We start from the raw sequence: 24,437 nt of genomic DNA on the forward strand, positions 1-24,437 counted from the left end.
TAGGGAGGGCTTGGTCGGTAGGGATGTCCTTGTCTCATCGCGCACCAGCGACTCCTGTGGCGGGCCGGGCGCAGTGCGCGCTAACCAAGGCTGCCAGGTGCACAGTGTACCCTCCGACACATTGGTGCGGCTGGCTTCTGGGTTGGATGCGTGCTGTGTTAAGAAGCAGTACGGCTGGTTGGGTTGTGTATCGGAGGACGCATGACTTTCAACCTTCGTCTCTCCCGAACCCGTATGGGAGTTGTAGCGATGAGACAAGATAGTAGCTACTACAACAATTGGATACCACGAAATTGGGGAGAAAAAGGGGTAAAAATTCAACAAAAAAAAGAAAAGATGTATAAATTGAAGGTAAAAGCCGAAGTGTTTATTAGTTTACTCCAATTGGGGGATCGGTGGTAGGGTTTGCGGGGAATAATAATAAAGGTATATTCTTACAAAGGTATGTATGTCTATATAGGTATGTGTATGTATATATGTGTATATGTATGCATGTGTGTATGGATATATATATTTACCCAAAAAATATATGGGGGATTGGAAATGATGCAGACAATTACATTTTTGGAACCAATATTCTTTCTGCAATATTAAGCTGATCCATCCCTTTTTTAAAATTTAAAATAAAATAAAAAGTCTACTGCCACAGACTAAACTGGTATGGAAACTCTGCCCAGTGGGACATCCCTCGATGCCAGTCTGTGCAAACTGCAGCTTTTTGTAACCCACTGCTCTGTCAGTGATGCCATTGACTGTTTTTAATGGGGAAAAAAGCTAACAGAACAGTGGAATAATTGTTAACTGCAACATCAGTGTCCAGTAATCATATCAAAGCATAACATAATTATCTCTCGCTCTCTCTATTTCTCTCTCTCTATTTCTCTCTCTCTATTTCTCTCTCTCTATTTCTCTCTCTCTATTTCTCTCTCTCTCTCTTCAGGAGGGCCTACGGACACTGTGCGTGGCGTACAGGAAGTTGAGCGTGGCTCAGTACGAGGAGACGTGTCACCTGCTGAACAGCGCCAAGCTGGCCCTGCAGGACCGAGACAGGAAGCTGGCCGAGGCCTATGACCTCATTGAGAAGGACTTCGTACTGCTGGGGGCCACCGCCGTGGAGGACAGGTAACGTTCTGGAACCACAGCAGCGTAGAATCATACAATCTACATTGTCTTTTCTACCCAATTCTATTTATATATTCATGGGGCCACCGGTGTCGAGGACAGGTACCGATCTAGAATCACAACATAGAATCAGAACCACCATCATGTGGATTTTAGATCTATTGCTTCTACTAATTATATTTCTATATTCTGGACAGAAGAGTTATATTAAGGGCAACTCTCTTTAGAGCTAACAATGTATGGGGCTAGAGAGACGGAGTAGATTAGCAACTGTGGAGTTTTTATTTTACTGCTGCTCTTTAATGACTTGTTACTTTTATCTCTTATTCTTTTCCATATTTTTCGAAACTGCACTGTTGGTTAGGGACATTTCACTGTTGTATTCGGCGCATGTGACTAATACAATTTGATTTGATTAAACTGAAAGTCAACCTCACTCTCCAAGCCCTAGTTTGCATAGTTAATGAATGACAATCGGACTCACTGACCCGGTCTACGATGTTAGCTGTTGAACGAATCACATTGTTGAACTATAGACCTGACCATTCCTGTAATGATGTTAGCTGTTGAACGAATCACATTGTTGAACTATAGACCTGACCATTCCTGTAATGATGTTAGCTGTTGAACGAATCACATTGTTGAACTATAGACCTGACCATTCCTGTAATGATGTTAGCTGTTGAACGAATCACATTGTTGAACTATAGACCTGACCATTCCTGTAATGATGTTAGCTATTGAACGAATCACATTGTTGAACTATAGACCTGACCATTCCTGTAATGATGTTAACTGTTGAACGAATCACATTGTTGAACTATAGGGCTGACCATTCCTGTAATGATGTTAGCTATTGAACGAATCACATTGTTGAACTATAGACCTGACCATTCCTGTAATGATGTTAGCTGTTGAACGAATCACATTGTTGAACTATAGACCTGACCATTCCTGTAATGATGTTAGCTATTGAACGAATCACATTGTTGAACTATAGACCTGACCTTTCCTGTAATGATGTTAGCTGTTGAACGAATCACATTGTTGAACTATAGACCTGACCATTCCTGTAATGATGTTAGCTGTTGAACGAATCACATTGTTGAACTATAGACCTGACCATTCCTGTAATGATGTTAGCTATTGAACGAATCACATTGTTGAACTATAGACCTGACCATTCCTGTAATGATGTTAGCTGTTGAACGAATCACATTGTTGAACTATAGGGCTGACCATTCCTGTAATGATGTTAGCTATTGAACGAATCACATTGTTGAACTATAGACCTGACCATTCCTGTAATGATGTTAGCTGTTGAACGAATCACATTGTTGAACTATAGACCTGACCATTCCTGTAATGATGTTAGCTATATTGAACGAATCACATTGTTGAACTATAGACCTGACCATTCCTGTAATGATGTTAACTGTTGAACGAATCACATTGTTGAACTATAGACCTGACCTTTCCTGTAATGATGTTAGCTGTTGAACGAATCACATTGTTGAACTATAGACCTGACCATTCCTGTAATGATGTTAGCTGTTGAACGAATCACATTGTTGAACTATAGACCTGACCATTCCTGTAATGATGTTAGCTATTGAACGAATCACATTGTTGAACTATAGACCTGACCATTCCTGTAATGATGTTAGCTGTTGAACGAATCACATTGTTGAACTATAGGGCTGACCATTCCTGTAATGATGTTAGCTATTGAACGAATCACATTGTTGAACTATAGACCTGACCATTCCTGTAATGATGTTAGCTGTTGAACGAATCACATTGTTGAACTATAGACCTGACCATTCCTGTAATGATGTTAGCTATTGAACGAATCACATTGTTGAACTATAGACCTGACCTTTCCTGTAATGATGTTAGCTGTTGAACGAATCACATTGTTGAACTATAGACCTGACCATTCCTGTAATGATGTTAGCTATTGAACGAATCACATTGTTGAACTATAGACCTGACCATTCCTGTAATGATGTTAGCTGTTGAACGAATCACATTGTTGAACTATAGGGCTGACCATTCCTGTAATGATGTTAGCTGTTGAACGAATCACATTGTTGAACTATAGACCTGACCATTCCTGTAATGATGTTAGCTATTGAACGAATCACATTGTTGAACTATAGACCTGACCATTCCTGTAATGATGTTAGCTATTGAACGAATCACATTGTTGAACTATAGACCTGACCATTCCTGTAATGATGTTAGCTGTTGAACGAATCAACATTGTTGAACTATAGACCTGACCATTCCTGTAATGATGTTAGCTGTTGAACGAATCACATTGTTGAACTATAGGGCTGACCATTCCTGTAATGATGTTAGCTATTGAACGAATCACATTGTTGAACTATAGACCTGACCATTCCTGTAATGATGTTAGCTGTTGAACGAATCACATTGTTGAACTATAGGGCTGACCATTCCTGTAATGATGTTAGCTGTTGAACGAATCACATTGTTGAACTATAGACCTGACCATTCCTGTAATGATGTTAGCTATTGAACGAATCACATTGTTGAACTATAGACCTGACCATTCCTGTAATGATGTTAGCTATTGAACAAATCACATTGTTGAACTATAGGGCTGACCATTCCTGTAATGATGGTTCGTGTTCTTTTCCAAAGCAGCCTGTGAACCAGTAATATTAGTTAGCTGCAGTCTCTCAGGCTTAGCATGAACAGTAGCTTCAGTAATCAGTCAGTCAATATGTTGTGTGTGTGAGTCCCCAGTGCAGCCAGCTAATGAGCAGATAACCACATTAGAGTTCCACTGCTATTGATCTCTGCCAGACATCCATAGCAGCTGATGAAGTGTGGTCTCTTGCTGCTCTTCTGTCTGTCAGCACAGACGTCATGCTGAAGCACCAGAGGTTTTACTCTGGTATCAGGTCGGCTTCTGCCCCATTTAATAGTCAGTCACAGCCCATCACTTTGCCTTTCTCTCACACACTTCTCTATCTGTCCTTCTGTGTGTTAGTGAGTGTGTAGTGTTTTAGTCTCACCATATTCCTTTACATCTGTTTTTGTGTGTGTATGTTGATGTGTGTATGTGTGTGTGTGTGTGTGTGTCTTTCTGTCTGTTTGTTTTTCCATCCGTCTGTGTGTTTGTCTGTGACTCCTGGGCTGTGGTAGTAATTAGCTGGTTGGCAGGCAGCAGCGGTGTAGGGAGCTGTGAATCCTAACTGCACTGCAGCTTTGTTATAGACTTCCCTGCTCGGTGACGTTGGACTGCTGCTGCAACAAACCAGCTCCCCAAACACACTCCAGCTCAACACCCCAAAGCCAATTGACTGTGCCAGCGGAGGCTGCTGAGGGGAGGACGGCCCATAATATTGGCTCTAACGGAGAGAATGGAAACCCCACATTTCATGTATTTGACACCATTCCACTAATTCCGCTCCGGCCATTACCACGAGCCCGTCCTCCCCAATTAAGGTGCCACCAGCCTCCTGTGTACAGTCATGGCCAAAGGTTTTGAGAATGACACAAATATTAATTTTCACAAAGTTTGCTGCTTCAGTGTCTTTAGATATTTTTGTCAGATAATTTCAAGTATTTCATAAGTGTCAAAGGCTTTCATTGACAATTACATGAAGTTGATGTAAAGAGTCAATATTTGCAGTGTTGACCCTTCTTTTTCAAGACCTCTGCAATCCGCCCTGGCATACTGTCAATTAACTTCTGGGCCACATCCTGACTGATGGCAGCCAATTCTTGCATAATCAATGTTTGGAGTTTGTCAGAATTCGTGGGTTTTTGTTTGTCCTCCCGCCTCTTGAGGATTGACCACAAGTTCTCAATGGGATTAAGGTCTGGGGAGTTTCCTGGCCATGGACCCAAAATATCGATGTTTTGTTCCCCGAGCCACTTAGTTATCACTTTTGCCTTATGGCAAGGTGCTCCATCATGCTGGAAAAGGCATTGTTCATCACCAAACTGTTCCTGGATGGTTGGGAGAAGTTGTTCTCGGAGGATGTGTTGGTACCATTCTTTATTCATGGCTGTGTTCTTAGGCAAAATTGTGAGTGAGGCCACTCCCTTGGCTGGGAAGCAACCAAACACATGAATGGTCTCAGGATGCTTTATTGTTGGCATGACACAGGATGGTAGCGCTCACCTCGTCTTCTCTGGACAAGCTTTTTTCCGGATGCCCCAAACAATCGGAAAGGGGATTCATCAGAGAAAACGACGTTACCCCAGTCCTCAGCAGTCCAATCCCTGTACATTTTGTAGAATATCAGAATGTCCCTGATGTTTTTCCTGGAGAGACGTGGTTTCTTTGCTGCCCTTCTTGACACCAGGCCACCCTTCAAAAGTCTTTGCCTCACTGTGCGTGCAGATGCACTCACTCATGCACTCACTGTGCACTCAGATGCACTGCTGCCATTCCTGAGCAAGCTCTGCACTGGTGGTGCCCCGATCCCGCAGCAGAATCAACTTTAGGAGACGGTCCTGGCGTTTGATGGACTTTCTTGTGCGCCCTGAAGCCTTCTTCACAACAATTGAACCGCTCTCCTTGAAGTTCTTGATGATCCAATGAATGGTTGATTTAGATGCAATCTTACTGGCTGCAATATCCTTGCCTGTGAAGCCCTTTTTGTACAAAGCAATGATGACAGCACATGTTTCCTTCCAGGTAACCATGGTTGACAGAGAAAGAACAATGATTCCAAGCACCACCCTCCTTTTGAAGCTTCCAGTCTGTTATTTGAACACAATCAGCATGACAGAGTGATCTCCAGCCTTGTCCTCGTCAAAACTCACACCTGTGTTAACGAGAGAATCACTGACATGATTTCAGCTGGTCCTTTTGTGGCAGGGCTGAAATGCAGTGGAAATGTTTTGGGGGGATTTTGCAATTAATTGCAATTCATCTGAATTCATCATAACATTCTGGAGTATGTGCAAACTGCCATCATACAAACTTTGTGAAAACGTATGTGTCATTCTCAACTTTTGGCCATGACTATACTGGATTTAACTACATTTAGATAGTGAGTGATACTTTTACAATGTAAAACAGAACAACACTACATTTTGACAACGGTATCTTACTGGCGATAGTTGGTGTAGGACTTTTATTCTGAACTGTGTGTGTCTGCACCATTCAATTCTACTTGTATTCTAAACTGTTTGTGTCTGCACCATTCCATTCTGCTTTTATTCTAAACTGTTTGTGTCTGCACCATTCCATTCTACTTGTATTCTAAACTGTTTGTGTCTGCACCATTCCATTCTACTTGTATTCTAAACTGTTTGTGTCTGCACCATTCCATTCTACTTTTATTCTAAACTGTTTGTGTCTGCACCATTCCATTCTACTTGTGTTCTAAACGGTTTGTGTCTGCACCATTCCATTCTACTTGTATTCTAAACTGTTTGTGTCTGCACCATTCCATTCTACTTGTGTTCTAAATGGTTTGTGTCTGCACCATTCCATTCTGCTTTTATTCTGAACTGTTTGTATGTGCACCATTCCATTCTACTTCTATTCTAAACTGTTTGTGTCTGCACCATTCCATTCTACTTTTATTATAAACTGTTTGTGTCTGCACCATTCCATTCTGCTTTTATTATAAACTGTTTGTGTCTGCACCATTCCATTCTACTTTTATTATAAACTGTTTGTGTCTGCACCATTCCATTCTGCTTTTATTCTAAACTGTTTGTGTCTGCACCATTCCATTCTACTTTTATTCTAAACTGTTTGTGTCTGCACCATTCCATTCTGCTTTTATTCTAAACTGTTTGTGTCTGCACCATTCCATTCTGCTTTTATTCTAAACTGTTTGTGTCTGCACCATTCCATTCTGCTTGTATTCTAAACTGTTTGTGTCTGCACCATTCCATTCTACTTTTATTCTAAACTGTTTGTGTCTGCACCATTCCATTCTGCTTTTATTCTAAACTGTTTGTCTGCACCATTCCATTCTACTTTTACTCTAAACTGTTTGTCTGCACCATTCCATTCTGCTTTTATTCTGAACTGTTTGTGTCTGCACCATTCCATTCTACTTGTATTCTAAACTGTTTGTGTCTGCACCATTCCATTCTACTTTTATTCTAAACTGTTTGTCTGCACCATTCCATTCTACTTTTATTCTAAACTGTTTGTGTCTGCACCATTCCATTCTGCTTTTATTCTAAACTGTTTGTCTGCACCATTCCATTCTACTTGTATTCTAAACTGTTTGTATCTGCACCATTCCATTCTGCTTTTATTCTAAACTGTTTGTCTGCACCATTCCATTCTACTTGTATTCTAAACTGTTTGTATCTGCACCATTCCATTCTACTTGTATTCTAAACTGTTTGTGTCTGCACCATTCCATTCTGCTTTTATTCTAAACTGTTTGTCTGCACCATTCCATTCTACTTGTATTCTAAACTGTTTGTGTCTGCACCATTCCATTCTGCTTTTATTCTAAACTTTTTGTGTCTGCACCATTCCATTCTGCTTTTATTCTAAACTGTTTGTGTCTGCACCATTCCATTCTACTTTTATTCTAAACTGTTTGTGTCTGCACCATTCCATTCTGCTTTTATTCTAAACTGTTTGTCTGCACCATTCCATTCTACTTTTATTCTAAACTGTTTGTGTCTGCACCATTCCATTCTGGTTTTATTCTAAACTGTTTGTCTGCACCATTCCATTCTACTTTTATTCTAAACTGTTTGTGTCTGCACCATTCCATTCTACTTTTATTCTAAACTGTTTGTGTCTGCACCATTCCATTCTGCTTTTATTCTAAACTGTTTGTGTCTGCACCATTCCATTCTGCTTTTATTCTAAACTGTTTGTCTGCACCATTCCATTCTACTTGTATTCTAAACTGTTTGTCTGCACCATTCCATTCTACTTTTATTCTAAACTGTTTGTGTCTGCACCATTCCATTCTACTTTTATTCTAAACTGTTTGTCTGCACCATTCCATTCTGCTTTTATTCTGAACTGTTTGTGTCTGCACCATTCCATTCTACTTGTATTCTAAACTGTTTGTGTCTGCACCATTCCATTCTACTTTTATTCTAAACTGTTTGTGTCTGCACCATTCCATTCTGCTTTTATTCTAAACTGTTTGTCTGCACCATTCCATTCTACTTTTATTCTAAACTGTTTGTCTGCACCATTCCATTCTGCTTTTATTCTGAACTGTTTGTGTCTGCACCATTCCATTCTACTTGTATTCTAAACTGTTTGTGTCTGCACCATTCCATTCTACTTTTATTCTAAACTGTTTGTCTGCACCATTCCATTCTACTTTTATTCTAAACTGTTTGTGTCTGCACCATTCCATTCTGCTTTTATTCTAAACTGTTTGTCTGCACCATTCCATTCTACTTGTATTCTAAACTGTTTGTATCTGCACCATTCCATTCTGCTTTTATTCTAAACTGTTTGTCTGCACCATTCCATTCTACTTGTATTCTAAACTGTTTGTATCTGCACCATTCCATTCTACTTGTATTCTAAACTGTTTGTGTCTGCACCATTCCATTCTGCTTTTATTCTAAACTGTTTGTCTGCACCATTCCATTCTACTTGTATTCTAAACTGTTTGTGTCTGCACCATTCCATTCTGCTTTTATTCTAAACTTTTTGTGTCTGCACCATTCCATTCTGCTTTTATTCTAAACTGTTTGTGTCTGCACCATTCCATTCTACTTTTATTCTAAACGGTTTGTGTCTGCACCATTCCATTCTGCTTTTATTCTAAACTGTTTGTCTGCACCATTCCATTCTACTTTTATTCTAAACTGTTTGTGTCTGCACCATTCCATTCTGGTTTTATTCTAAACTGTTTGTCTGCACCATTCCATTCTACTTTTATTCTAAACTGTTTGTGTCTGCACCATTCCATTCTACTTTTATTCTAAACTGTTTGTGTCTGCACCATTCCATTCTGCTTTTATTCTAAACTGTTTGTGTCTGCACCATTCCATTCTGCTTGTATTCTAAACTGTTTGTGTCTGCACCATTCCATTCTACTTTTATTCTAAACTGTTTGTGTCTGCACCATTCCATTCTGCTTTTATTCTAAACTGTTTGTCTGCACCATTCCATTCTACTTTTATTCTAAACTGTTTGTGTCTGCACCATTCCATTCTACTTTTATTCTAAACTGTTTGTCTGCACCATTCCATTCTGCTTTTATTCTGAACTGTTTGTGTCTGCACCATTCCATTCTACTTTTATTCTAAACTGTTTGTCTGCACCATTCCATTCTGCTTTTATTCTGAACTGTTTGTGTCTGCACCATTCCATTCTACTTTTATTCTAAACTGTTTGTCTGCACCATTCCATTCTACTTGTATTCTAAACTGTTTGTATCTGCACCATTCCATTCTGCTTTTATTCTAAACTGTTTGTCTGCACCATTCCATTCTACTTGTATTCTAAACTGTTTGTATCTGCACCATTCCATTCTACTTGTATTCTAAACTGTTTGTGTCTGCACCATTCCATTCTACTTGTATTCTAAACTGTTTGTGTCTGCACCATTCCATTCTGCTTTTATTCTAAACTTTTTGTGTCTGCACCATTCCATTCTACTTTTATTATAAACTGTTTGTGTCTGCACCATTCCATTCTGCTTTTATTCTAAACTGTTTGTCTGCACCATTCCATTCTACTTGTATTCTAAACTGTTTGTGTCTGCACCATTCCATTCTGCTTTTATTCTAAACTGTTTGTCTGCACCATTCCATTCTACCTTTATTCTAAACTGTTTGTGTCTGCACCATTCCATTCTGGTTTTATTCTAAACTGTTTGTCTGCACCATTCCATTCTGCTTTTATTCTAAACTGTTTGTGTCTGCACCATTCCATTCTGCTTTTATTCTAAACTGTTTGTGTCTGCACCATTCCAATTCTACTTGTATTCTAAACTGTTTGTGTCTGGACCATTCCATTCTGCTTTTATTCTAAACTGTTTGTCTGCACCATTCCATTCTACTTTTATTCTAAACTGTTTGTGTCTGCACCATTCCATTCTGCTTTTATTCTAAACTGTTTGTGTCTGCACCATTCCATTCTGCTTTTATTCTAAACTGTTTGTCTGCACCATTCCATTCTACTTGTATTCTAAACTGTTTGTGTCTTCACCATTCCATTCTATTTTATTCTAAACTTTTGTCTGCATTCCATTCTAAAAACTGTTTGTCTGCACCATTCCATTCTACTTTTATTCTAAACTGTTTGTGTCTGCACCATTCCATTCTACTTTTATTATAAACTGTTTGTGTCTGCACCATTCCATTCTACTTTTATTCTAAACTGTTTGTGTCTGCACCATTCCATTCTACTTTTATTCTAAACTGTTTGTGTCTGCACCATTCCATTCTACTTGCTTTTGTCTGCATTTCCATTCTGCTTTTATTCTAAACTGTTTGACGGCACCATTCCATTCTACTTTTATTCTAAACTGTTTGTGTCTGCACCATTCCATTCTACTTTTATTCTAAACTGTTTGTGTCTGCACCATTCCATTCTACTTTTATTCTAAACTGTTTGTCTGCACCATTCCATTCTGCTTTTATTCTGAACTGTTTGTGTCTGCACCATTCCATTCTACTTGTATTCTAAACTGTTTGTGTCTGCACCATTCCATTCTACTTTTATTCTAAACTGTTTGTCTGCACCATTCCATTCTACTTTTATTCTAAACTGTTTGTGTCTGCACCATTCCATTCTGCTTTTATTCTAAACTGTTTGTCTGCACCATTCCATTCTACTTGTATTCTAAACTGTTTGTATCTGCACCATTCCATTCTGCTTTTATTCTAAACTGTTTGTCTGCACCATTCCATTCTACTTGTATTCTAAACTGTTTGTATCTGCACCATTCCATTCTACTTGTATTCTAAACGGTTTGTGTCTGCACCATTCCATTCTACTTTTATTCTAAACTGTTTGTGTCTGCACCATTCCATTCTGCTTTTATTCTAAACTGTTTGTCTGCACCATTCCATTCTACTTTTATTCTAAACTGTTTGTGTCTGCACCATTCCATTCTACTTTTATTCTAAACTGTTTGTCTGCACCATTCCATTCTGCTTTTATTCTGAACTGTTTGTGTCTGCACCATTCCATTCTACTTTTATTCTAAACTGTTTGTCTGCACCATTCCATTCTGCTTTTATTCTGAACTGTTTGTGTCTGCACCATTCCATTCTACTTTTATTCTAAACTGTTTGTCTGCACCATTCCATTCTACTTGTATTCTAAACTGTTTGTATCTGCACCATTCCATTCTGCTTTTATTCTAAACTGTTTGTCTGCACCATTCCATTCTACTTGTATTCTAAACTGTTTGTATCTGCACCATTCCATTCTACTTGTATTCTAAACTGTTTGTGTCTGCACCATTCCATTCTACTTGTATTCTAAACTGTTTGTGTCTGCACCATTCCATTCTGCTTTTATTCTAAACTTTTTGTGTCTGCACCATTCCATTCTACTTTTATTATAAACTGTTTGTGTCTGCACCATTCCATTCTGCTTTTATTCTAAACTGTTTGTCTGCACCATTCCATTCTACTTGTATTCTAAACTGTTTGTGTCTGCACCATTCCATTCTGCTTTTATTCTAAACTGTTTGTCTGCACCATTCCATTCTACCTTTATTCTAAACTGTTTGTGTCTGCACCATTCCATTCTGGTTTTATTCTAAACTGTTTGTCTGCACCATTCCATTCTGCTTTTATTCTAAACTGTTTGTGTCTGCACCATTCCATTCTGCTTTTATTCTAAACTGTTTGTGTCTGCACCATTCCAATTCTACTTGTATTCTAAACTGTTTGTGTCTGGACCATTCCATTCTGCTTTTATTCTAAACTGTTTGTCTGCACCATTCCATTCTACTTTTATTCTAAACTGTTTGTGTCTGCACCATTCCATTCTGCTTTTATTCTAAACTGTTTGTGTCTGCACCATTCCATTCTGCTTTTATTCTAAACTGTTTGTCTGCACCATTCCATTCTACTTGTATTCTAAACTGTTTGTGTCTTCACCATTCCATTCTACTTTTATTCTAAACTGTTTGTCTGCACCATTCCATTCTACTTTTATTCTAAACTGTTTGTGTCTGCACCATTCCATTCTACTTTTATTATAAACTGTTTGTGTCTGCACCATTCCATTCTACTTGTTATCTAAACTGTTTGTGTCTGCACCATTCCATTCTACTTTTATTCTAAACTGTTTGTGTCTGCACCATTCCATTCTACTTGTATTCTAAACGGTTTGTGTCTGCACCATTCCATTCTGCTTTTATTCTAAACTGTTTGACGGCACCATTCCATTCTACTTTTATTCTAAACTGTTTGTGTCTGCACCATTCCATTCTACTTTTATTCTAAACTGTTTGTGTCTGCACCATTCCATTCTACTTTTATTCTAAACTGTTTGTCTGCACCATTCCATTCTGCTTTTATTCTGAACTGTTTGTGTCTGCACCATTCCATTCTACTTGTATTCTAAACTGTTTGTGTCTGCACCATTCCATTCTACTTTTATTCTAAACTGTTTGTCTGCACCATTCCATTCTACTTTTATTCTAAACTGTTTGTGTCTGCACCATTCCATTCTGCTTTTATTCTAAACTGTTTGTCTGCACCATTCCATTCTACTTGTATTCTAAACTGTTTGTATCTGCACCATTCCATTCTGCTTTTATTCTAAACTGTTTGTCTGCACCATTCCATTCTACTTGTATTCTAAACTGTTTGTATCTGCACCATTCCATTCTACTTGTATTCTAAACTGTTTGTGTCTGCACCATTCCATTCTGCTTTTATTCTAAACTGTTTGTCTGCACCATTCCATTCTACTTGTATTCTAAACTGTTTGTGTCTGCACCATTCCATTCTGCTTTTATTCTAAACTTTTTGTGTCTGCACCATTCCATTCTACTTTTATTATAAACTGTTTGTGTCTGCACCATTCCATTCTGCTTTTATTCTAAACTGTTTGTCTGCACCATTCCATTCTACTTGTATTCTAAACTGTTTGTGTCTGCACCATTCCATTCTGCTTTTATTCTAAACTGTTTGTCTGCACCATTCCATTCTACCTTTATTCTAAACTGTTTGTGTCTGCACCATTCCATTCTGGTTTTATTCTAAACTGTTTGTCTGCACCATTCCATTCTGCTTTTATTCTAAACTGTTTGTGTCTGCACCATTCCATTCTGCTTTTATTCTAAACTGTTTGTGTCTGCACCATTCCATTCTACTTGTATTCTAAACTGTTTGTGTCTGGACCATTCCATTCTGCTTTTATTCTAAACTGTTTGTCTGCACCATTCCATTCTACTTTTATTCTAAACTGTTTGTGTCTGCACCATTCCATTCTGCTTTTATTCTAAACTGTTTGTGTCTGCACCATTCCATTCTGCTTTTATTCTAAACTGTTTGTCTGCACCATTCCATTCTACTTGTATTCTAAACTGTTTGTGTCTTCACCATTCCATTCTACTTTTATTCTAAACTGTTTGTCTGCACCATTCCATTCTACTTTTATTCTAAACTGTTTGTGTCTGCACCATTCCATTCTACTTTTATTATAAACTGTTTGTGTCTGCACCATTCCATTCTACTTGTTATCTAAACTGTTTGTGTCTGCACCATTCCATTCTACTTTTATTCTAAACTGTTTGTGTCTGCACCATTCCATTCTACTTGTATTCTAAACGGTTTGTGTCTGCACCATTCCATTCTGCTTTTATTCTAAACTGTTTGACGGCACCATTCCATTCTACTTTTATTCTAAACTGTTTGTGTCTGCACCATTCCATTCTACTTTTATTCTAAACTGTTTGTGTCTGCACCATTCCATTCTACTTTTATTCTAAACTGTTTGTCTGCACCATTCCATTCTGCTTTTATTCTGAACTGTTTGTGTCTGCACCATTCCATTCTACTTGTATTCTAAACTGTTTGTGTCTGCACCATTCCATTCTACTTTTATTCTAAACTGTTTGTCTGCACCATTCCATTCTACTTTTATTCTAAACTGTTTGTGTCTGCACCATTCCATTCTGCTTTTATTCTAAACTGTTTGTCTGCACCATTCCATTCTACTTGTATTCTAAACTGTTTGTATCTGCACCATTCCATTCTGCTTTTATTCTAAACTGTTTGTCTGCACCATTCCATTCTACTTGTATTCTAAACTGTTTGTATCTGCACCATTCCATTCTACTTGTATTCTAAACTGTTTGTGTCTGCACCATTCCATTCTGCTTTTATTCTAAACTGTTTGTCTGCACCATTCCATTCTACTTGTATTCTAAACTGTTTGTGTCTGCACCATTCCATTCTGCTTTTATTCTAAACTTTTTGTGTCTTGTGTCTGCACCATTCCATTCTACTTTTATTATAAACTGTTTGTCTGCACCATTCCATTCTACTTGTATTCTAAACTGTTTGTGTCTGCACCATTCCATTCTGCTTTTATTCTAAACTGTTTGTCTGCACCATTCCATTCCACCTTTATTCTAAACTGTTTGTGTCTGCACCATTCCATTCTGGTTTTATTCTAAACTGTTTGTCTGCACCATTCCATTCTGCTTTTATTCTAAACTGTTTGTGTCTGCACCATTCCATTCTGCTTTTATTCTAAACTGTTTGTGTCTGCACCATTCCATTCTACTTGTATTCTAAACTGTTTGTGTCTGGACCATTCCATTCTGCTTTTATTCTAAACTGTTTGTCTGCACCATTCCATTCTACTTTTATTCTAAACTGTTTGTGTCTGCACCATTCCATTCTGCTTTTATTCTAAACTGTTTGTGTCTGCACCATTCCATTCTGCTTTTATTCTAAACTGTTTGTCTGCACCATTCCATTCTACTTGTATTCTAAACTGTTTGTGTCTGCACCATTCCATTCTACTTTTATTCTAAACTGTTTGTCTGCACCATTCCATTCTACTTTTATTCTAAACTGTTTGTGTCTGCACCATTCCATTCTACTTTTATTATAAACTGTTTGTGTCTGCACCATTCCATTCTACTTGTTATCTAAACTGTTTGTGTCTGCACCATTCCATTCTACTTTTATTCTAAACTTTTTGTGTCTGCACCATTCCATTCTACTTGTATTCTAAACGGTTTGTGTCTGCACCATTCCATTCTGCTTTTATTCTAAACTGTTTGTGTCTGCACCATTCCATTCTACTTTTATTCTAAACTGTTTGTCTGCACCATTCCATTCTACTTTTATTATAAACTCTTTGTGTCTGCACCATTCCATTCTGCTTTTATTCTAAACTGTTTGTGTCTGCACCATTCCATTCTGCTTTTATTCTAAACTGTTTGTGTCTGCACCATTCCATTCTGCTTTTATTCTAAACTGTTTGTCTGCACCATTCCATTCTACTTGTATTCTAAACTGTTTGTGTCTGCACCATTCCATTCTGCTTTTATTCTAAACTGTTTGTGTCTGCACCATTCCATTCTGCTTTTATTCTAAACTGTTTGTCTGCACCATTCCATTCTACTTTTATTCTAAACTGTTTGTGTCTGCACCATTCCATTCTGCTTTTATTCTAAACTGTTTGTCTGCACCATTCCATTCTACTTGTATTCTAAACTGTTTGTATCTGCACCATTCCATTCTGCTTTTATTCTAAACTGTTTGTCTGCACCATTCCATTCTACTTGTATTCTAAACTGTTTGTATCTGCACCATTCCATTCTACTTGTATTCTAAACTGTTTGTGTCTGCACCATTCCATTCTGCTTTTATTCTAAACTGTTTGTCTGCACCATTCCATTCTACTTGTATTCTAAACTGTTTGTGTCTGCACCATTCCATTCTGCTTTTATTCTGAACTGTTTGTGTCTGCACCATTCCATTCTACTTTTATTATAAACTGTTTGTGTCTGCACCATTCCATTCTGCTTTTATTCTAAACTGTTTGTCTGCACCATTCCATTCTACTTGTATTCTAAACTGTTTGTGTCTGCACCATTCCATTCTGCTTTTATTCTAAACTGTTTGTCTGCACCATTCCATTCTACTTTTATTCTAAACTGTTTGTGTCTTCACCATTCCATTCTGCTTTTATTCTAAACTGTTTGTGTCTGCACCATTCCATTCTGCTTTTATTCTAAACTGTTTGTCTGCACCATTCCATTCTACTTGTATTCTAAACTGTTTGTGTCTGCACCATTCCATTCTACTTGTATTCTAAACTGTTTGTGTCTGGACCATTCCATTCTGCTTTTATTCTAAACTGTTTGTCTGCACCATTCCATTCTACTTTTATTCTAAACTGTTTGTGTCTGCACCATTCCATTCTGCTTTTATTCTAAACTGTTTGTGTCTGCACCATTCCATTCTGCTTTTATTCTAAACTGTTTGTCTGCACCATTCCATTCTACTTGTATTCTAAACTGTTTGTGTCTGCACCATTCCATTCTACTTTTATTCTAAACTGTTTGTCTGCACCATTCCATTCTACTTTTATTCTAAACTGTTTGTGTCTGCACCATTCCATTCTACTTTTATTATAAACTGTTTGTGTCTGCACCATTCCATTCTACTTGTTATCTAAACTGTTTGTGTCTGCACCATTCCATTCTACTTTTATTCTAAACTGTTTGTGTCTGCACCATTCCATTCTACTTGTATTCTAAACGGTTTGTGTCTGCACCATTCCATTCTGCTTTTATTCTAAACTGTTTGACGGCACCATTCCATTCTACTTTTATTCTAAACTGTTTGTGTCTGCACCATTCCATTCTACTTTTATTCTAAACTGTTTGTGTCTGCACCATTCCATTCTACTTTTATTCTAAACTGTTTGTCTGCACCATTCCATTCTACTTGTATTCTAAACTGTTTGTCTGCACCATTCCATTCTACTTGTATTCTAAACTGTTTGTGTCTGCACCATTCCATTCTGCTTTTATTCTAAACTTTTTGTGTCTTGTGTCTGCACCATTCCATTCTACTTTTATTCTAAACTGTTTGTGTCTGCACCATTCCATTCTGCTTTTATTCTAAACTGTTTGTGTCTGCACCATTCCATTCTGCTTTTATTCTAAACTGTTTGTCTGCACCATTCCATTCTACTTGTATTCTAAACTGTTTGTGTCTGCACCATTCCATTCTACTTTTATTCTAAACTGTTTGTCTGCACCATTCCATTCTACTTTTATTCTAAACTGTTTGTGTCTGCACCATTCCATTCTGCTTTTATTCTAAACTTTTTGTGTCTTGTGTCTGCACCATTCCATTCTACTTTTATTATAAACTGTTTGTCTGCACCATTCCATTCTACTTGTATTCTAAACTGTTTGTGTCTGCACCATTCCATTCTGCTTTTATTCTAAACTGTTTGTCTGCACCATTCCATTCCACCTTTATTCTAAACTGTTTGTGTCTGCACCATTCCATTCTGGTTTTATTCTAAACTGTTTGTCTGCACCATTCCATTCTGCTTTTATTCTAAACTGTTTGTGTCTGCACCATTCCATTCTGCTTTTATTCTAAACTGTTTGTGTCTGCACCATTCCATTCTACTTGTATTCTAAACTGTTTGTGTCTGGACCATTCCATTCTGCTTTTATTCTAAACTGTTTGTCTGCACCATTCCATTCTACTTTTATTCTAAACTGTTTGTGTCTGCACCATTCCATTCTGCTTTTATTCTAAACTGTTTGTGTCTGCACCATTCCATTCTGCTTTTATTCTAAACTGTTTGTCTGCACCATTCCATTCTACTTGTATTCTAAACTGTTTGTGTCTGCACCATTCCATTCTACTTTTATTCTAAACTGTTTGTCTGCACCATTCCATTCTACTTTTATTCTAAACTGTTTGTGTCTGCACCATTCCATTCTACTTTTATTATAAACTGTTTGTGTCTGCACCATTCCATTCTACTTGTTATCTAAACTGTTTGTGTCTGCACCATTCCATTCTACTTTTATTCTAAACTGTTTGTGTCTGCACCATTCCATTCTACTTGTATTCTAAACGGTTTGTGTCTGCACCATTCCATTCTGCTTTTATTCTAAACTGTTTGACTGCACCATTCCATTCTACTTTTATTCTAAACTGTTTGTGTCTGCACCATTCCATTCTACTTTTATTCTAAACTGTTTGTGTCTGCACCATTCCATTCTACTTTTATTCTAAACTGTTTGTCTGCACCATTCCATTCTACTTTTATTATAAACTGTTTGTGTCTGCACCATTCCATTCTGCTTTTATTCTAAACTGTTTGTGTCTGCACCATTCCATTCTGCTTTTATTCTAAACTGTTTGTGTCTGCACCATTCCATTCTGCTTTTATTATAAACTGTTTGTGTCTGCACCATTCCATTCTGCTTTTATTCTAAACTGTTTGTCTGCACCATTCCATTCTACTTGTATTCTAAACTGTTTGTGTCTGCACCATTCCATTCTGCTTTTATTCTAAACTGTTTGTGTCTGCACCATTCCATTCTGCTTTTATTCTAAACTGTTTGTCTGCACATTCCATTCTACTTTTTATTCTAAACTGTTTGTGTCTGCACCATTCCATTCTGCTTTTATTCTAAACTGTTTGTCTGCACCATTCCATTCTACTTGTATTCTAAACTGTTTGTATCTGCACCATTCCATTCTGCTTTTATTCTAAACTGTTTGTCTGCACCATTCCATTCTACTTGTATTCTAAACTGTTTGTGTCTGCACCATTCCATTCTGCTTTTATTCTGAACTGTTTGTGTCTGCACCATTCCATTCTACTTTTATTCTAAACTGTTTGTGTCTGCACCATTCCATTCTGCTTTTATTCTAAACTGTTTGTCTGCACCATTCCATTCTACTTGTATTCTAAACTGTTTGTGTCTGCACCATTCCATTCTGCTTTTATTCTAAACTGTTTGTCTGCACCATTCCATTCTACTTTTATTCTAAACTGTTTGTGTCTTCACCATTCCATTCTGCTTTTATTCTAAACTGTTTGTGTCTGCACCATTCCATTCTGCTTTTATTCTAAACTGTTTGTCTGCACCATTCCATTCTACTTGTATTCTAAACTGTTTGTGTCTGCACCATTCCATTCTACTTTTATTCTAAACTGTTTGTCTGCACCATTCCATTCTACTTTTATTCTAAACTGTTTGTGTCTGCACCATTCCATTCTACTTTTATTATAAACTGTTTGTGTCTGCACCATTCCATTCTACTTGTTATCTAAACTGTTTGTGTCTGCACCATTCCATTCTACTTGTATTCTAAACGGTTTGTGTCTGCACCATTCCATTCTACTTGTATTCTAAACGGTTTGTGTCTGCACCATTCCATTCTGCTTTTATTCTAAACTGTTTGACTGCACCATTCCATTCTACTTTTATTCTAAACTGTTTGTGTCTGCACCATTCCATTCTACTTTTATTATAAACTGTTTGTGTCTGCACCATTCCATTCTACTTTTATTATAAACTGTTTGTCTGCACCATTCCATTCTACTTTTATTATAAACTGTTTGTGTCTGCACCATTCCATTCTGCTTTTATTCTAAACTGTTTGTGTCTGCACCATTCCATTCTGCTTTTATTCTAAACTGTTTGTGTCTGCACCATTCCATTCTGCTTTTATTCTGAACTGTTTGTGTCTGCACCATTCCATTCTACTTTTATTATAAACTGTTTGTGTCTGCACCATTCCATTCTGCTTTTATTCTAAACTGTTTGTCTGCACCATTCCATTCTACTTGTATTCTAAACTGTTTGTGTCTGCACCATTCCATTCTGCTTTTATTCTAAACTGTTTGTCTGCACCATTCCATTCTACTTTTATTCTAAACTGTTTGTGTCTTCACCATTCCATTCTGCTTTTATTCTAAACTGTTTGTGTCTGCACCATTCCATTCTGCTTTTATTCTAAACTGTTTGTCTGCACCATTCCATTCTACTTGTATTCTAAACTGTTTGTGTCTGCACCATTCCATTCTGCTTTTATTCTAAACTTTTTGTGTCTGCACCATTCCATTCTACTTTTATTATAAACTGTTTGTGTCTGCACCATTCCATTCTGCTTTTATTCTAAACTGTTTGTCTGCACCATTCCATTCTACTTGTATTCTAAACTGTTTGTGTCTGCACCATTCCATTCTGGTTTTATTCTAAACTGTTTGTCTGCACCATTCCATTCTGCTTTTATTCTAAACTGTTTGTGTCTGCACCATTCCATTCTGCTTTTATTCTAAACTGTTTGTGTCTGCACCATTCCATTCTACTTGTATTCTAAACTGTTTGTGTCTGGACCATTCCATTCTGCTTTTATTCTAAACTGTTTGTGTCTGCACCATTCCATTCTGCTTTTATTCTAAACTGTTTGTCTGCACCATTCCATTCTACTTGTATTCTAAACTGTTTGTGTCTGCACCATTCCATTCTACTTTTATTCTAAACTGTTTGTCTGCACCATTCCATTCTACTTTTATTCTAAACTGTTTGTGTCTGCACCATTCCATTCTACTTTTATTATAAACTGTTTGTGTCTGCACCATTCCATTCTACTTGTTATCTAAACTGTTTGTGTCTGCACCATTCCATTCTACTTTTATTCTAAACTGTTTGTGTCTGCACCATTCCATTCTACTTGTATTCTAAACGGTTTGTGTCTGCACCATTCCATTCTACTTGTATTCTAAACGGTTTGTGTCTGCACAATTCCATTCTACTTTTATTATAAACTGTTTGTCTGCACCATTCCATTCTACTTTTATTATAAACTGTTTGTGTCTGCACCATTCCATTCTGCTTTTATTCTAAACTGTTTGTGTCTGCACCATTCCATTCTGCTTTTATTCTAAACTGTTTGTGTCTGCACCATTCCATTCTGCTTTTATTATAAACTGTTTGTGTCTGCACCATTCCATTCTGCTTTTATTCTAAACTGTTTGTCTGCACCATTCCATTCTACTTGTATTCTAAACTGTTTGTGTCTGCACCATTCCATTCTGCTTTTATTCTAAACTGTTTGTGTCTGCACCATTACATTCTGCTTTTATTCTAAACTGTTTGTCTGCACCATTCCATTCTACTTTTATTCTAAACTGTTTGTGTCTGCACCATTCCATTCTGCTTTTATTCTAAACTGTTTGTGTCTGCACCATTCCATTCTGCTTTTATTCTAAACTGTTTGTCTGCACCATTCCATTCTACTTGTATTCTAAACTGTTTGTGTCTGCACCATTCCATTCTGCTTTTATTCTAAACTTTTTGTGTCTGCACCATTCCATTCTACTTTTATTATAAACTGTTTGTGTCTGCACCATTCCATTCTGCTTTTATTCTAAACTGTTTGTCTGCACCATTCCATTCTACTTGTATTCTAAACTGTTTGTGTCTGCACCATTCCATTCTGCTTTTATTCTAAACTGTTTGTCTGCACCATTCCATTCTACCTTTATTCTAAACTGTTTGTGTCTGCACCATTCCATTCTGGTTTTATTCTAAACTGTTTGTCTGCACCATTCCATTCTGCTTTTATTCTAAACTGTTTGTGTCTGCACCATTCCATTCTGCTTTTATTCTAAACTGTTTGTGTCTGCACCATTCCATTCTACTTGTATTCTAAACTGTTTGTGTCTGGACCATTCCATTCTGCTTTTATTCTAAACTGTTTGTCTGCACCATTCCATTCTACTTTTATTCTAAACTGTTTGTGTCTGCACCATTCCATTCTGCTTTTATTCTAAACTGTTTGTGTCTGCACCATTCCATTCTGCTTTTATTCTAAACTGTTTGTCTGCACCATTCCATTCTACTTGTATTCTAAACTGTTTGTGTCTGCACCATTCCATTCTACTTTTATTCTAAACTGTTTGTCTGCACCATTCCATTCTACTTTTATTCTAAACTGTTTGTGTCTGCACCATTCCATTCTACTTTTATTATAAACTGTCTGCACCATTCCATTCTACTTGTTATCTAAACTGTTTGTGTCTGCACCATTCCATTCTACTTTTATTCTAAACTGTTTGTGTCTGCACCATTCCATTCTACTTGTATTCTAAACGGTTTGTGTCTGCACCATTCCATTCTGCTTTTATTCTAAACTTCCATTCTACTTTTATTCTAAACTGTTTGTGTCTGCACCATTCCATTCTACTTTTATTCTAAACTGTTTGTGTCTGCACCATTCCATTCTACTTTTATTCTAAACTGTTTGTCTGCACCATTCCATTCTGCTTTTATTCTAAACTGTTTGTGTCTGCACCATTCCATTCTACTTGTATTCTAAACTGTTTGTGTCTGCACCATTCCATTCTACTTGTATTCTTTTATTCTAAACTGTTTGTGTCTGCACCATTCCATTCTGCTTTTATTCTAAACTGTTTGTCTGCACCATTCCATTCTACTTGTATTCTAAACTGTTTGTGTCTGCACCATTCCATTCTGCTTTTATTCTAAACTGTTTTGTGTCTGCACCATTCCATTCTACTTTTATTATAAACTGTTTGTCTGCACCATTCCATTCTATTCTAAACTGTTTGTGTCTGCACCATTCCATTCTGCTTTTATTCTAAACTGTTTGTCTGCACCATTCCATTCCACCTTTATTCTAAACTGTTTGTGTCTGCACCATTCCATTCTGGTTTTATTCTAAACTGTTTGTCTGCACCATTCCATTCTGCTTTTATTCTAAACTGTTTGTGTCTGCACCATTCCATTCTGCTTTTATTCTAAACTGTTTGTGTCTGCACCATTCCATTCTACTTGTATTCTAAACTGTTTGTGTCTGGACCATTCCATTCTGCTTTTATTCTAAACTGTTTGTCTGCACCATTCCATTCTACTTTTATTCTAAACTGTTTGTGTCTGCACCATTCCATTCTGCTTTTATTCTAAACTGTTTGTGTCTGCACCATTCCATTCTGCTTTTATTCTAAACTGTTTGTCTGCACCATTCCATTCTACTTGTATTCTAAACTGTTTGTGTCTGCACCATTCCATTCTACTTTTATTCTAAACTGTTTGTCTGCACCATTCCATTCTACTTTTATTCTAAACTGTTTGTGTCTGCACCATTCCATTCTACTTTTATTATAAACTGTTTGTGTCTGCACCATTCCATTCTACTTGTTATCTAAACTGTTTGTGTCTGCACCATTCCATTCTACTTTTATTCTAAACTGTTTGTGTCTGCACCATTCCATTCTACTTGTATTCTAAACGGTTTGTGTCTGCACCATTCCATTCTGCTTTTATTCTAAACTGTTTGACTGCACCATTCCATTCTACTTTTATTCTAAACTGTTTGTGTCTGCACCATTCCATTCTACTTTTATTCTAAACTGTTTGTGTCTGCACCATTCCATTCTACTTTTATTCTAAACTGTTTGTCTGCACCATTCCATTCTACTTTTATTATAAACTGTTTGTGTCTGCACCATTCCATTCTGCTTTTATTCTAAACTGTTTGTGTCTGCACCATTCCATTCTGCTTTTATTCTAAACTGTTTGTGTCTGCACCATTCCATTCTGCTTTTAAACTTTTGTGTCTACCATTCCATTCTGTTTTATTCTAAACTGTTTGTCTGCACCATTCCATTCTACTTGTATTCTAAACTGTTTGTGTCTGCACCATTCCATTCTGCTTTTATTCTAAACTGTTTGTGTCTGCACCATTCCATTCTGCTTTTATTCTAAACTGTTTGTCTGCATTCCATTCTACTATTCTAAACTGTTTGTGTCTGCACCATTCCATTCTGCTTTTATTCTAAACTGTTTGTCTGCACCATTCCATTCTACTTGTATTCTAAACTGTTTGTATCTGCACCATTCCATTCTGCTTTTATTCTAAACTGTTTGTCTGCACCATTCCATTCTACTTGTATTCTAAACTGTTTGTCTGCACCATTCCATTCTACTTGTATTCTAAACTGTTTGTGTCTGCACCATTCCATTCTGCTTTTATTCTAAACTGTTTGTCTGCACCATTCCATTCTACTTGCTGCACCATTCCATTCTGCTTTTATTCTAAACTGTTTGTGTCTGCACCATTCCATTCTACTTTTATTATAAACTGTTTGTGTCTGCACCATTCCATTCTGCTTTTATTCTAAACTGTTTGTCTGCACCATTCCATTCTACTTTTATTCTAAACTGTTTGTGTCTGCACCATTCCATTCTGCTTTGTATTCTAATTCTAAACTGTTTGTGTCTGCACCATTCCATTCTGCTTTTATTCTAAACTGTTTGTGTCTGCACCATTCCATTCTGCTTTTATTCTAAACTGTTTGTCTGCACCATTCCATT

At 37.1% G+C, this 24,437-nt stretch overlaps 1 protein-coding gene across 1 annotated transcript in view; it reads left to right on the forward strand.

Annotated features, from left to right (window-relative positions):
• Nucleotides 1–24,437, forward strand: part of LOC115124834 (phospholipid-transporting ATPase IH-like) — a 143,758-nt gene that overhangs the window by 82,085 nt on the left and 37,236 nt on the right. Inside the window, exon 19 of the mRNA XM_065024410.1 lies at nucleotides 941–1,122. Within this exon, the coding sequence (XP_064880482.1) occupies nucleotides 941–1,122 (182 nt within the window). The remainder of the gene's footprint in view (nucleotides 1–940; nucleotides 1,123–24,437) is intronic.

Source organism: Oncorhynchus nerka, linkage group LG2 (assembly GCF_034236695.1).
Source record: "Oncorhynchus nerka isolate Pitt River linkage group LG2, Oner_Uvic_2.0, whole genome shotgun sequence".
NCBI lineage: Eukaryota > Metazoa > Chordata > Actinopteri > Salmoniformes > Salmonidae > Oncorhynchus > Oncorhynchus nerka.